This window comes from Oryctolagus cuniculus, chromosome 17 (genome assembly GCF_051225735.1).
Source record: "Oryctolagus cuniculus isolate XC-2025 breed Fujian yellow rabbit chromosome 17, ASM5122573v1, whole genome shotgun sequence".
NCBI classification, from domain to species: Eukaryota; Metazoa; Chordata; class Mammalia; order Lagomorpha; family Leporidae; genus Oryctolagus; species Oryctolagus cuniculus.
This window is the reverse complement of record NC_142883.1, coordinates 42,119,369-42,135,000: the sequence shown is the minus strand read 5'-3', so window position 1 is coordinate 42,135,000 and position 15,632 is coordinate 42,119,369. Positions and strand designations below refer to the sequence as shown.

At 44.6% G+C, this 15,632-nt stretch overlaps 1 protein-coding gene across 5 annotated transcripts in view; it reads left to right on the top strand.

Annotated features, from left to right (window-relative positions):
* The window catches only part of SUZ12 (SUZ12 polycomb repressive complex 2 subunit), a 60,275-nt gene that overhangs the window by 13,818 nt on the left and 30,825 nt on the right, over nucleotides 1-15,632 (top strand). For all 5 annotated transcript variants that reach the window (XM_008271057.5, XM_070061075.2, XM_008271056.5 and 2 more), the window contains one exon: nucleotides 6,252-6,301. In XM_008271057.5, coding sequence (XP_008269279.1) covers nucleotides 6,252-6,301 — 50 coding nt within the window. The remainder of the gene's footprint in view (nucleotides 1-6,251; nucleotides 6,302-15,632) is intronic.

Below are 15,632 nucleotides of genomic sequence, written 5' to 3'. Positions count from 1 at the left end.
TGTAGGAGACATGGATGGATTTCCAGACTCCTTGCTTCAGCCTGGACCAACCCCGGCTGTTGTGGCTATTCGGGGAGTGATCTAGAGGATGGAAAATCTCTCAGTAACAGTGTTACTGTCTATAACTCTACCTGTCAAATAAATTAAAAGAAAAAAAAAAGAAAAAGAAAGAAACTGTTATAGTGATGGCTATCCCAAGTAGTATACTGTACCATTGCTTTTTCATTTCCGGTCTTTTGTAGATTGATACTTTTGTAAAATTCACTGGCGTGTGTTTGTGAGCCCAAGTTAAATTTCTATAAAGTTTCTTAAAGTGTTACTCTTTTTTTCTTTTTTTTTCTTTTCTTTTTTTTTTTTTTTTTTTTTTTTGGACAGGCAGAGTGGACAGTAAGAGAGAGAAAGGTCTTCTTTTTGCCGTTGGTTCACCCTCCAATGGCCGCCACGGCCGGCGCGCTGCCAAGGCAGGAGCCAGGTGCTTCTCCTGGTCTCCCATGGGGTGCAGGGCCCAAACACTTGGACCATCCTCCACTGCCTTCCCCAGGCCATAGCAGAGAGCTGGCCTGGAAGAGGGGCAACCGGGACAGAATCCGGCGCCCCGACCAGGACTAGAACCCGGTGTGCCGGCACCACTAGGTGGAGGATTAGCCTATTGAGCCGCAGTGCCGGCTCTAAAGTGTTACTCTTGATAGTAGTTCTGATAATTGTAGTTTTCAAACTGCATTTTGAGCAAGACTGATTTAAAATATGTTCTGGTGTAGATAAATATAAGATGTTTCTGGCATTTTATAGTTGGAACTTAGTCTCACATTTCCCAGAAAAGCCATGTAAATGATACTATTAGTAGTGAGTGTAATGAGCCATAATCTCTACAAAAGCTTATTACTCTAAGAGGACATCATTATCCTTATAAAAAGTGTTTGTTGAGTGTCTAGCTGCTAGGGATACCAGTATAATAAAAAGACTTTTGAAACAGAACATGTATAGGGATCAGTGTTGTGGTCAGGCAGGTTAAGCCACTTGTGACTCTGGCATCCCATGTGAGCACCAGTTGAGTCCCAGCTTCTCCACTTCCAACCCAGCTCCCTGTTAATGCTCCTAGGAAAGCAGTGAAAGGTGACTCAAGTGCTTTGGGCCCTGCCAGCTACTTGGGTGACCTGGATGGAGTGATAGGTTCCTGCTTCAGCCTGGCCCATCCCTGGCCATTGCAGTATGGATCAGCAGATGAAGGATATCTCTCTCTCTTCTCTCTTTCTTTATGTCTGCCTCTCCCTATCTCTTTGTAACTCTGCCTTTCAAACTTATTTATAAAGAATGTCTGAGGAAATAGTGACAAAAAGTTAAATCCAGATGCTTATGAAAGAAAGCCCTGGGATGATTGAAGTTAGGATCTTGGTAGAAGAGATACCAGTATATACGGGCTTCACAATCTAGAGAGAAACAGTATCTTCTTTTATACATATTAGGTCACAGCTAATAATTGAAGCCAGAATTCAAATTTGGACTTTCTGTCTCTATCATTGCAGTCTCTTCCTTCTTCCTTCCTACCTTCCTTCCCTCCCATCCATTTATTTGAAAGGCAACGTTAGAGAACTTCCATCTGTTGGTTCACGGCCCAAATGACCACAGTCGTCTTGTCTTGGCTAGTCTGAAGCAGGAGCCCAGGATTCCATCCAGGTCTCTCACATGGGTTACAGGGGCCAAGCACTTGGGCCATCTTCTGCTGCTTTCCCAGGCACATTGACAGCAACTGGATCTGAAGCTGAGGGACTTGAAACAGCATTCTGATGTGAGTTGGTGGCATTGCAGGCAGTGACTTTACCTGCTATGCCACAACAGTGGCCCTTTATTTTTCTATATAAGGCTTTGGTGGCCATAATAATAAATGAGAGTCATAGATAGCCTGTAGACAAAAGATTTAGTAGCTGGGAGCTCATTAGAAAGTTTGCAGATAGAGTGATAGTTATAAAACAGTATTTTGAGAAAATTAACCTGGCCTTAGTATGTAAGTTTAATTGACCAAACTGGGAATTTGATCTGTTTGACTAATGTGTTATCTTCTATGTGAAGATTTTAGAGCAGTCCTCTTTTAGTTATGTTTTATTTCTTACTTTTAAAGATTTATTTATTCAAATGGCAGAGTTAATGGTAGGGGTTGGGGGGTAGAGATCTTTTTTTTTAAGATTTATTTATTTGAAAGTCGGAGTAACACAGAGAGAGGAGAGGCAGAAAGAGAGGTCTTTCATTCGCTGGTTCATTAACCAGTTGGCCGCAATAGCTGGAGCAGCACCAATCTGAAGCCAGGAGCTTCCTCCAGATCTCCCACTGGGTGCAGGGGCCCAATCTTCTACTGCTTTCCCAGGCCACAACAGACAGCTGGATTGGAAGTGGAGCAGCTGGGACTCAAACCGGCACCCCTGTGGGATGCTGGCACTGCAGGTGGTGGCTTTACCGGCTACGCTACAGCACCAGCCCCTAGAGATGTTTCATCTGCTGGTTCATGCCCCAAATGTCCACAATGACCAGGCTTGGGCCAGGCTGGAGCCTGGAGCCTGGAATTCCTTCCAGGTCTCCTAAATGGGTGTTGTGGTCCATGGACCTGGGCCATCTTCTGCTCTCTTGGGCAGATTAACAGGGAACTGGGTCAGAAGTAGAGCATCTGGGACTCACCCATATGGAATGCAGGGCTGCCAACAGTAGCTTAACATGCTGTGTCATAATACCAGCCCCTGAGTTATGTTTTAAGGTTTAGCTAATTCTGCTTTGTAAGGTGAAATTTGTGAAACTTTTTATAGGAAAATAGTAACTTTTTAAATGTAAAGGTTTATTTATTTGAATGGCAGAGAGAGAGAGAGTGATACATTTTCCATCAACTGGTTCACTCTCCAGATGTCTACAATAGCTGGAGCTAGGCCAAACTGGAGAGAAATGAGGAGCCAGGAACCCCATCTAGATCTCACACATCGGTAGCAGGAACCTGGGTTCTTAGCCATCATCTGCCTCCCAGGCACGTTATCAGAAAGCTAGATTGGAAATGCACAATAGCAGGGTCTCAAAACACATACTTGGTTTAGAGATACAGGCATCCCAAACAGTGGCCCAACCCTCTCTGCCACCATGCCCATATCTCCCCTCTACCTCCATGTTGTTGGTTTTTTTTTTTTTTTTTTTTTTTTGACAGAGTGGACAGTGAGAGAGAGAGACAGAGAGAAAGGTCTTCCCTTTGCCGTTGGTTCACCCTCCAGTGGCCGCCGCGGCAGGAGCCAGGTGCTTCTCCTGGTCTCCCATGGGGTGCAGGGCCCAAGTACTTGGGCCATCCTCCACTGCACATCCTCCACAGCAGAGAGCTGGCCTGGAAGAGGGGCAACCGGGACAGAATCCAGTGCCCCGACTGGGACTAGAACCTGGTGTGCCGGTGCCGCAAGGCAGAGGATTAGCCTAGTGAGCTGCGGCGCCGGCTCCACGTTTTTTAATAGGTGTTTTCATGGCCCGCGTCACTAAGGAATAGAAATATCTCCAATATTTCACAGAAATACCTCACTCACCTCACCTCCTATTGCTCTGTTAGAAATAGAGAAGTCCCAGGAAAATATACAAGACTAACATTTTTATATGTTCTCATTTCAAATTGTCAATCCCCTTTAATTCTCTGTCTCAATGCCTTTGTTACCACTCTTCTGATTATAAACCTGCCTAGATTGTCATTATCATTTAAGAAAAGAAACAGGTGGACATTTGACCTAGCAGTTGCGATGCTTGCACCCCACATCATAGTACATGGGTTTGAGCTCCAGCTTCTAAGTCCAGCTGCCTGCTAATACAGATCCTGGAAAGCAGCAGTGATTGTTCAAACAAGTCGGGTCTGTTCTCCCATGTGAGTCTTGAGCTAAGTTCACAACTCCTGGTTTCAGTGCCTCTTCTCCAGCTGTTTCATGTATTTAGGGGATAAACCTTTGGATGGGAGCTCTCTGTCTCTGTCTCATTGCCTCTCAAATATATAGGTTATTAAATTTTTTTAAAAATTTATTTGATATTTGGCCGGCGCCGTGGCTCACTAGGCTAGTCCTCCGCCTAGCGGCGCCGGCACACCAGGTTCTAGTCCTGGTCGGGGCGCCGGATTCTGTCCCGGTTGCCCCTCTTCCAGGCCAGCTCTCTGCTGTGGTCAGGGAGTGCAGTGGAGGATGGCCCAGGTGCTTGGGCCCTGCACCCCATGGGAGACCAGGAAAAGCACCTGGCTCCTGGCTCCTGCCATCGGATCAGCGCGGTGCGCCGGCCGCAGCGCGCTGGCCGCGGTGGCCATTGGAGGGTGAACCAATGGCAAAGGAAGACCTTTCTCTCTGTCTCTCTCTCTCACTGTCCACTCTGCCTGTCAAAAAAAAAAATTATTTGATATGCAAAGTTACAAAGAGAGGGAGAGACAGTGGGAAAAGTCTTTCATCTGTTGGTTTGCTTCCCAAATGACTGCAACAGCCAGAGGTAGGCCCATCCAAATCCAGGAGTCAGGATCTTCTTCCAGGTCTCTCACATGGGTACAGGGGCCCAAGGACTTGGGCCATCTTCCACTGCCTTCCCAGGCCATAGCAGAGAGCTGGGACAGAAGAGGAGCAGCCAGGACACAAAAAGGCACCCATATGGGATGCTGGTGCTGTAAATGCAGGCTGAGCCTACTACACCATAGTGCAAGCCCCCATTAAATAATTTTTAAATACTCTACTGATTTTTATTGTCATGTAACTGCTATTTCCTTTAATTCTTTTTGTTTTTGTTTTTGTTTTAAGATTTATTTATTTTGTTTGAAAGGCAAAGTTACAGAGAGGCAGAGAGAGAAAGAGTTTGTCTTCCATTCTCTGGTTCATGCCCCAGATGGCTACAGTGGCTGAATCTGTGCCTGTCCGAAGCCAGGTGCCAGGACTTTCCTCTGGTTCTCCCATGCGGTTGCAGGGGATCAAGCACTTGGGCCATCTTCCACTGCTTCGCCAAGCCATAGCAGAGAGCTGGATCAGAAAGTGGAGCAGCCAGGACTTGAACCAGCACCCTTATGGGATGCCGGCACTGCAGGCGGCGGCCCCAGTTGTTGCGTTTTTATTGTGTGTGTGTATGTGTGTTTTTTTGCCCTTTTTTTTTAGATCTTACTCATTTGAGAGGCAAGAGTTACAGACAGAGAGAAAGGTCTTCCATTTGCTGGTTTACTCCCCAAATGCCTTAATATCTGGAACAGGGCCAGGAGCCAGAAGTTTTCTCTGAGTCTTCCATGTGGGTGTAGGGGCCCAAGCATTTGGACCATCTTGCACAGCTTTTCCCAGGCGATAAGCAGAGCTGGATTGGAAGAGGAGTAACCAGGACTTGAACTGGTGCCCATATGGGATGCTGGCACCACAAGCGGAGGCTTAGCCTACTATGCCACAGCACTGGCCCCAAGTAAATCTTTTGAGTAAAGGAGCACTCCTGCCTCTCTTTCTCTGCCATCTGTTTTCTGTAGCCCTCTATAATGTAGTTTATGTTATACCAAAGAAACTGCTGTAAAAACATATAAATGGCTGCTGATCAACAAATATAATTGTTCTCTTTTGCAGTTAGTGGTACTAAAAGGCTGTTGATGTTTCTGTTAGTATATCCCATCCTAATGGTTTTTCCATGGTTGATAGGTGTTTTTCAGAACAAAAGAACTAGTTTTCAGAACTAACTCATACTTCTTTTCCATAGTTTTTAAGGCTAAAGGTGAAGATGACATGTTTAAATGGTAAACTATAGATCTATAACACATTTGTAATTGTGTTTCTCTCTTAATTGAAGCATAAAGTAATGGTTGTGCATCATCTGTTAGGAAGATTGAATTTCTATAGCTTTAAAATATTCAAATTAAAATTTGTATATGGAATCAGGTAACTATCAAAATTTCATTTTGAGTGATGGAAAGGGAAATCCCATTTTATAGATAGCACACTAAAGTATAGTAAATCATGTGGTCTGTCATTTGATGTGGTCTGTTTTCTTATTTGATACATCTGTGTTTTTGTTTTGTTTGTGAGTTGGAGGTTTTGTTGATTATGTTTTTTAAGTATATTAAAAGCATTATTTTGAATGTCGTACTGACAGAAAAAACATGGAGTCATGGACTTGAATAACAGTTATGAGTGAGAAAACCAAATATTTATGTTAATTGAAATAGCTATGATTTCAGTGTTACATTTTAAAGTCTAGATTATTTATTGCTGAACATTAAAGTGATAAAACCTTTTATTTGTTTTATTTAGCTTGTCAGCTCATTTGCAGCTTACATTTACTGGTTTCTTCCACAAAAATGGTATGTACTTAGAAGTAAATATTTCCACATTCTTAACAGAAGTGTCAATGTGAATGTGAAAAAAAAGCTTTTTTGTATAAATATATAAAATATATTTATTGGAATGTTGATTATGATAATATTTTTAAATTAAATTATAAAGGCTATTGATGAAAATTGTAATGAATTGCTTTATAACTCATATGGGTGAAGAGTCTCCTGAATACAACCTTTTTCAAACATTTTGAGTTAATATTACCGCATAGTTTTTTTTTTGTTTGTTTGTTTGTTTGTTTTCTTTAAGTAGTAAAACAATTGACATAAGACTCTTCCCAATGGGATACCTTAGTATGTTTGGTATTATACAAAGAAAATTATATAGTACTTTATGTTATTTCAGCAGAAGATGAAAGCATCCTGCAAAAAGTTATTTGCAAAATGGATAAAATTCCTGTATACTTATCCATCTTACATTTATGTATATATCAATTATAATGTAGTGGAACAAAACCTGTATTAGAAGCATACCAGGTTATCTGTAGGGTTGTTCAGTAAGAAACAAAGTTTAATAATAAAATGGTCATATTAGAATAATTTGATAACTTGTCAGCTTTGTTTTGTTTTTGGAAAGGCAGTGTCAGGGTTGGGAGAGGGAGAGAGAGGAGAAAAGATTTCCCATTCACTGATTTACTCCCCAAATGGCCACAATAGCCACATCTGGGCCTGGCCGAAGTCAGAAGTCTGCAACTCTGTCTTGATCTCTCAAATGAGTGACAGGGGCCCAACTACTGGAACCATATTCCACTGCCTTCCTAGGTGCTATAAGCAAGAAGCTGAATCAGAAATGGAGTAGCTGGAAACTTGAACCAGAACTCTGATATGGGGTGCTAGTGTTAGAAGGAGTGGCTTAACTCATACCACAATGCCAGCTTGTTGGTCAGATTTTTAACATAACAAATTTGATGTGTAATCATCTCTATATTAGCATCTAATGTAACTTCTAGTTTTTGCCTTAAATCTGGCATATTTTTTATAAAGAAGTAACCTGAATAGCATTTGTATTACTTGCCCCCTTCCTTAAATTATAGTTGTCTTCAGGAATCCTTGTTTCTAACCATCCATATTTGATTTTCTGTGGTACATCTAAGGTATATGAACTTTAATACTTTAGAAACTTGGAATTTTATAGTTTCATTAGCCCTGTGTTTCCAGGAACTAGTTTAACATGTAATCACTGAGAATGCTTTGAAAGTAATCTGATTAATTTTTTTTCCTGTCTACATTAAAAAATAAGTTCAAAAGTTGCTCAGATTCTGTTTATGGTTTTGTTGGTTTGATATTGTTGAAGTAAATGGGAAAGTAAATTGTTGCTACTTCTGTTTCCAGAAAATAATTTCCAATTATAACTGAAATTAGTGGAAGTTGGGAAGAAGCAGATAGTTTATTTTCTTGTTCATTCAAGGTGTATTTGTAGGTTTTGTTTTTTGTGTTTTTTTGTTTGTTTGTTTTTAGAATTTTTTTGTAAGTTCATTTATGCAGAGTGACAGATAAGCCTTCCATTTGCTCATTCACCCCACCCCACCCCACTCCACCCACAGTATCCACATTATCTAGGACTTGGCCAGGCTGAAGCCAGCAATCAAGAACAAAATTTGGGTCTCCCAAATGACAATAGGAAACCAAATACTTGGTCCATCACTTACTGCTTCCCAGGATGCTCATCAGCAGAAAGATCAGAAGTGGAAGCAGTACTTGAACCCAGACACTCCAGAATGGGATGTAGACATCTCAAACAGCATTTTTTTTTTTTTTTTTTAAGATTTATTTATTTGAAAAGCAGAGCTACAGGGTATGGAGGGGAGATCTTCTATCTGCTGGTTCATTCCCCAAATGGCTGCAATGGCTGGGACTGAAGCAGGTCACAGCCAGGAGCCTGGAACTCCAGCTGGGTCTCCCACAAGGGTGGCAGGGGCCCAAGCACTTAGGGCATCTTTCCTGCTGTCTCAGGCGCATGTGTCACAGATGACAGCTTGCTGTACTACAACACCAGCTCCTCCAAAGCAGTATCTTGTCTTTTATTTGTTGTTATTATTTTTTTGACAGGCAGAGTTAGACAGTGAGAGAGAGAGAGACAAAGAGAAAGGTCTTCCTTTTTCTGTGGGTTCACTCCCCAAATGGCTGCTTCAGCCGGCATGCTGTGCTGATCCAAAGCCAGGAGCCAGATGCTTCCTCCTGGTCTCCCATGGGGTGCAGGGCCCAAGCACTTGGACCATCCTCCACTGCACTGCCGGGCCACAGCAGAGAGCTGGACTGGAAGAGGAGCAACTGGGACAGAATCCGGCGCCCCAATCGGGACTAGAACCCTGGGTGCCAGTGCTGCACGCGGAGGATTAGCCAAGTGAGCCGCAGCGCTGGCCTATTTGTTGTTACTTTAAGGATTATATATTTAAAAGTCAGAATTACAGAGAGGGAGAGATCTCTGTCCACTGACTGGTTCACTCTTCAAATAGCCACAACAGCCAGGAGCTTTTCTGGGTCTCCCACGTGAGTGACAGGGACCCAATCCTTTGGGCCATCCTCCGCTGCTTTCCCAAGCGCATTAGCAGGGAGCTGGATTAGAAGCAGAGTAGCTAGGACTTGAACTGGTGCCCATTGGGGTGCTAGCTTTGCAGGCGGCGGCTTAACCAATTATACTACGCCATGTTCTTAATTTTTAAAGATTTATTTATTTGAAAGTCCGAGTTTGAGAGAGAGAGAGAAATCTTTGTTCCACTGGTTCATCACCAAATGGCTACAATGGCCAGGTCTGGTCCAGACCAACTCCAGCCTGGTCTTGCACCTTGTGGCACAGGCCGATACTTGGACCATCTAATGCTGCTTTCCCAGGTGCATTAGCAGGGAGCTGAAAGCAGTAGGGACTTCAGCTGGTTCTCAGATGTGGGATGCTGGCATTGCAAGCAGTTGTTTAACTCATTGCACCACAGTGCTGGTCCCCAAGCAGCATATTAACTGTTGCTCCAAACTCCTGCCCCACACTTTCTTCATTTTCAAATGGGCATTGTGGTGCAGTGAGTTAAGTGCTACTTGGGATGCGACATCTAGTATTGGAATAATCATCCTGATACTTCTGTTCCCTGATTCCTGCTAATGTGTATCTTGGAGGTACCATGGGATGGCTCAAGTAATTGGTCCCTACCACCTACATGAGAGACAGATTGAATTGCAGGCATTTCACAATTGAATGAGCAGATGGAGATTTCTGTCTTTTGTCTGCCTTTTTAATTTAACACGTATTTATTTGAAAAGCAAAGAGAGATAATCTATTTGCTGGTTCAGTGCACATTCTTGCAACAACTGAAGCTGAGCTAGGTTGAAGTCAGGAGCCTGGAACTCACGAAGGGTCTTCCAAATTGGTGGCAGGGACCCAACTACTTGGACTACTATCTGCTTACTCCCAGGTGCCTTAGGAGGCAGCTGGATTAGAACTGAGGTAGCTGAGACTTGAACCAGGCACTCTAATGCAAGATGCAAGCATCCCAAGTAGGGGCTTAACCCACTGCACCACAATGCCCGCCACCATCCTTTTTTAAATCTCAGCCTTTCAGATAAATAAATATCAACAAAAGAAACCAGGAGGAGTAGGCGTTTGGCACAGTGATTAAGATGCCACTGTAGGGGCCAGTCCTTTGGCGTAGCAGGTAAAGCCACCATATCCAGTGCCGGCATCCCATATGGGCACCAGTTTGAGTCCCGGCTGCTCCACTTCCAATCCAGCTCTCTGTCATGGCCTGTGAAAGCAGCAGAAGATAGCTCAAGTTCTTAGGCCCCTGCATCCACATGGGAGACCCAGAAGAAGCTCCTGGCTCCTGACTTCAGATCAGCGCAGCTCCGCCTGTTGTAGACATTGGGGAGTGAACCGGTAGATGAAAAACTTCCCTCCCTCCCTCCCTCCCTCCCTCCCTCTCTCTCTCTCCCCTCTCCCTCCTCCCTTCCCTCCTTCCGCCCCCCTCCACCCCTCCATCCCCACGACTGCCTAACTCTGCCTTTCAAAATATTTAACAACAACAACAAAAAAGATGCCATGTCCCATATCTTAGTGCCATGTTTGGTTCCTGTCTACAATTCTGTTCCCGATCCTGTTTATGCCCAACCTGAGGCAGCAAATAACGGCTCAGGTATTTAGGTTCCTGCCACCCACAGAGGAGACCCAGACTGAGTTCTTAGTTCTTGGATTCAGCCTGGCCTAGCCCTGGTTGTTGGAGGCATTTGAGAGTAAACTACTAGATGAAAGATCTTTTTGTGTGTCTGCCTCTGTCTCACTGCCTTTCAAATTAAATTAAAATACATAATTTTTTTTATTTTTTTATTTTTTGACAGGCAGAGTGGACAGTGAGAGAGAGAGAGAGAAAGGTCTTCCTTTGCCGTTGGTTCACCCTCCAATGGCCGCCGCGGCCGGCGCGCTGTGGCCGGCGCACCGCGCTGACCCAATGGCAGGAGCCAGGAGCCAGATGCTTTTCCTGGTCTCCCATGGGGTGCAGGGCCCAAGCACTTGGACCATCCTCCACTGCACTCCTTGGCCACAGCAGAGAGCTGGCCTGGAAGAGGGGCAACCAGGACAGAATCTGGCACCCCAAACGGGACTAGTATCTGGTGTGCCGGCGCCGCTAGGCGGAGAATTAGCCTAGTGAGCCGCGGCGCCTGCCAAAATACATAAATTTTTTAGAATTTAAAATAGAATCCTAGTGTCAAGATCCTTATAAATCTGTTTTTTCCCCTTTTGTTTAGCAAAAGGGCTTAGGATGAATACAAAGAGGTTAATAGTATAATATTATGGTAATTTTTTGAGATTTATTTATTTGAAAGGCAAAGAGAGAAACTGCAATGGCTGGAGCTGGGCTGATCTGAAACCAGGAACTTCTTTAGGTCTACCACGAGGGTGCAGAGGCCATCTTCTGCAGCTTTCCCAGGCACGTTAGCAAGGAGCTGGAGTGGAAGTGGAAGTGGAGCAGCCAGGACTCAAACCAGTGCCCATATGAGATGCCAGTACTCACTGTACCACAATGCCAGCCCTGATGATGATTATTGAGAGTACTTTTGTTATTGTGTTTTAGGCATTGATTTTTTTTCCATATTAAAATTTTTTTGCGTGCCAGCATTGTGGCATAAGGAGTTAACCCACTACCTACAACACCAGCATCCTATGTGGGCTTCAGCCCAAGTCCCAGCTGCTCTACTTCTCATCTAGCACCCTGCTAATGTGCCTTGGAAAGCAGTAGAGGGTGGCCCAAATACTTGGGCCCCTGTACGCAAATACTTGAGAGACCTGGATGAAGCTCTTGGCTCGTGGCTTCAACCTAGCCTGTACCTGGCCATTGCGGCCGTTTAGGGACTGCACTCGTGGATGGAGGATCTCTCTATCTCTTCTGCAGCTCCTCCTCCTCTCTCTGTAACTCTGCCTTTCAGACAAATCTATTTTAAAAGTTTTTTTTTTATGTTTTTCTAAGGATTTAATTTTATTATTTTGAAGGAGATACAGAAGTAGACAGAGAGATTGTCCATCCATTGGTTCACCCTTCAGATGGCCATGACAACCAGTACTGGACCAGGCCAAATCAAAAAAGAAGCTTCATTCAGGTCTCCCGCATGGGTGGCAGGGGCCCAAACACTTGGGCCATCTTCCAATGCTTTTCCCAGTACATTAGCAGGGAGCTGAATCGGAAGTAGAGCAACCAGAACACAAACCTGCACCCATATGGGATTCTGGTGTTGGAGGCGGCAGCTTTACCCACTCAGCCACAATGCCAGCTCCAATGCTGGGCAGGCTAGCAGTTAGGACACCCATGTTCCACATTGCAATGCCTGATTTTGAGTGCAGTCTCTGGCTTCCAATTCCAGTTTCCCGCTAATGCGAACAGACCCTGAGAAGCAGCAGGTGGTGGCTCAACCTGGATTGAGATCCTGGCTTTGGCCTGGAGTTAGAGGCATCTGGAGAGGGAATTAGACAGAAGCTCTTTATATCTGTGTGTGTCTCTGCTCTTACGTTTAAAAAAATTAAAAAATAAAGTCGGCGCCGCTGCTCACTAGGCTAATCCTCCGCCTTGCGGCGCCGGCACACCGGATTCTAGTCCCGGTCAGGGCGCCAGATTTTGTCCCGGTTGCCCCTCTTCCAGGCCAGCTCTCTGCTGTGGCCAGGGAGTGCAGTGGAGGATGGTCCAAGTGCTTGGGCCCTGCACCTCATGGGAGACCAGGAGAAGCACCTGGCTCCTGCCATCGGATCAGCGTGGTGCGCCGGCCGCAGTGCGCCGGCCATGGCGGCCATTGGAGGGTGAACCACCGGCAAAGGAAGACCTTTCTCTCTGTCCGTCTCTCTCACTGTCCACTCTGCCTGTCAAAAAAAAAAATGTTTTTTAAATAAAATATTTAATATTTTATCCTGAATACAACATCTTAAGAGACTGATCAAAATATTTTATGCATGTCCTGAATAAGAATGTTAAGTAGAAAAATAATGTTGTTCCAGTCCTCAGAACAAAAGCTATTTTCTATACATGTATAGGTTTATGGATTAATCTATGTAAAATAGTTTTATATACTATTGGAACTTACATGTGAAAATTTAGGCATGAACTGTTAAACACCTTTGGAATTCTAAAGGCAGGTATAGAGACTGTTCCAAAACCTTAATTTGCAACCCTTTTTAGTTAATTTTTCTAGAGAGTATAGATTCTAGTATTGAAAATGGAAATCTCTCAGGGGCCAGGACTGTGGCGTAGTGGTTAAAATTGCCACCTGCTGTGCCGGAATCCCATATGGGTGCCGGTCCAAGTCTCGGCTGCTCCACTTCCCATCCAGTTCTCTGTTATGGCCTGGGAAAGCAATACAAGATGGCCCCTGTACCCTTGTGGGAGACCCGGAGGAAGCTCCTGGCTCCTGGCTTCGGATCCCTACAGTTCCAGCCATTGTGGCAAATTAGGGAGTGAATCAGCGGATAGAAGACCTCTCTCTCTATGCCTCTCCTTCCCTCTCTGTAACTCTGATTTTCAAATAAATAAATCTAAGAAAAACAAAAACAAGGAGATCTCTAAATTTTGTTAGTCAACAGATTCCTTTGGGTAGTAAATAATATCTTGATATATTAAATATTTAATTATAAATATTCTCATTTAGATTTTAGACAACTTCTGGGAAAAGGGAAAAATTAGCTATCGCAGATATTTCTAAAAGTTAATGGAAATTATATTAAAGGATAAGTTTATTTTGATGTGGAGGTGGGCATTGTGGTACAGTAGAATAAGCTATTGTAAATATAAACAAATATTTTTAAAAGGATAGGTTTATTTTGCTGTAGAAAAGTTTGAAATCCATACATAGTTTTTTTTTTTTTTTCTTAATCATTTTCCATGGGTATGTTGATTTATTTATTTAATTGAAAGGCAGAGTTAGAGAGGAAGAGACACAGAGAGGGTTCTTCCACTGGTTCACTCCCCAAATGAGCACAGCAGCTGGAGCTGGGCAGGTCCAAAGTCAGGAGCCAAGAGCTTCTTCAGGTCTCCTCCATTGGATGCCTCACTACAGGAGGTAGTTTTACCTGCTACACCACAGCACCAACCCCTTCCATGGGCTTGCTTTTTTTTTTTTTTTTTTTTTTTTTAGATTTACTTATTTATTTGAAAGGCAGAGTTACAGGGAGGCAGAGAGAAAGAGAGGTCTTCCATCCACTGGTTTGCTCCCCAGATGGCTGCAATGGCTGGAGCTGGGCCAACGTGAAGCCAGGAGCTTCTGCAGGGGCCCAAAGACTTGGGCCATCTTCCTCTGCTTTCCCAGGTGCATTAGCAGGGAACTGGATTAGAAGTGGATCAGGGCCGGCGCCGTGGCTCACTAGGCTAATCCTCCACCTTGCGGCGCCGGCACACCGGGTTCTAGTCCCGGTCGGGGCGCCGGATTCTGTCCCGGTTGCCCCTCTTCCAGGCCAGCTCTCTGCTATGGCCAGGGAGTGCAGTGGAGGATGGCCCAGGTGCTTGGGCCCTGTACCCCATGGGAGACCAGGAAAAGCACCTGGATCCTGGCTCCTGCCATCGGATCAGTGCTGTGCGCCGGCTGCAGCGGCGGCCATTGGAGGGTGAACCAACGGCAAAAGGAAGACCTTTCTCTCTCTGTCTCTCTCTCACTGTCCACTCTGCCTGTCAAAAAAAAAAAAAGAAGTGGATCAGGAAGGACTTGAACTGGCACCCATATGGGATACTGGCCCTGCAGGTGGCAGCTTAACCCACTACACCAAAGAGCCGGCCTAGAGAGAGCTAGCTTCCATCTGCTAGTTACTTCCCAAATGCGCACAACAGCCAAGCTGAAGCCAGGAGCCAGGAACTCTTATCATTGTGTCCCACATGGGTGCAGGGGCCCAAGTACTTGGACCATCTTTTGCTTTCTTTGCAGGCTCATTAGCACAAAGCTAGATTGGAAGCAGAGTAGCTTGAGATTGAAATTGGTGCTTGATATGAGATGTAGGCATCATTGCCAGCCTCTCCATGAGGCTGGACATTTTGAAAAGTATCTCGTGATGTTCAGTATTTTTTGAGATCCATATTTTATCTCTTCGGTCACAAATCATGGTCAGATCAAGAATTTTCAAGTTTACTATCTGCATTCAGAATGAAACTTGTATAATAGCAACTAATTCATTTCAGATGTGTGTTACATATTTTCTCTAATAGATTTTGACACAAGGAAGACACTTAAAGATAATTATTTTGTGACTTTTTCTAGAACTTACTTTCATTCATGCTTTGTGCCAAGAAATTTGTTTACTTATTTATTTTTTAAGAGTTACAGAGAAGGGCCGGCCGCTGGTATTGCGTAGCGGAAAAAACCGCTGCCTGCGATGCTGACATTTCATATGGGTACAATTTCAAGTCCTGGCTGCTCCACTTCCCATCCAGCTCCCTGTTGGTGTGCCTGGGAAAGCACTGGAAGATGGCCCAAGTGATTGGGCCCCTGGCACCCACGTGGGAAACCCTGAGGAAACTCCTGGCTCCTGGCTTTGGACTGGCCCAGCCCCGGCCATCGCGGCAATTTAGGGAGTGAACTACCCGCTAGAGGCGTGCGAGCATACTCTCTCTCTCACTCTCGCTCTAACTTTGCCTTTCAAATAAGTAAATCAGTCTTTTTTACAAAAAGAGAGTTCAGGAGACAGATCTTTCATGTGCTTTTTCACTCCCCCGATGGCCAAAGCGGCCAGCATGGGCCCAGGCCAAAGCCAGGAGCCTCATCCTGGTCTCCCACATGGGTATCAGGGACCCAAACACTTTGGCTGTCTTTCAGAGCTTTTCCCAGGCCATTAGCAGGGAGCTAGATC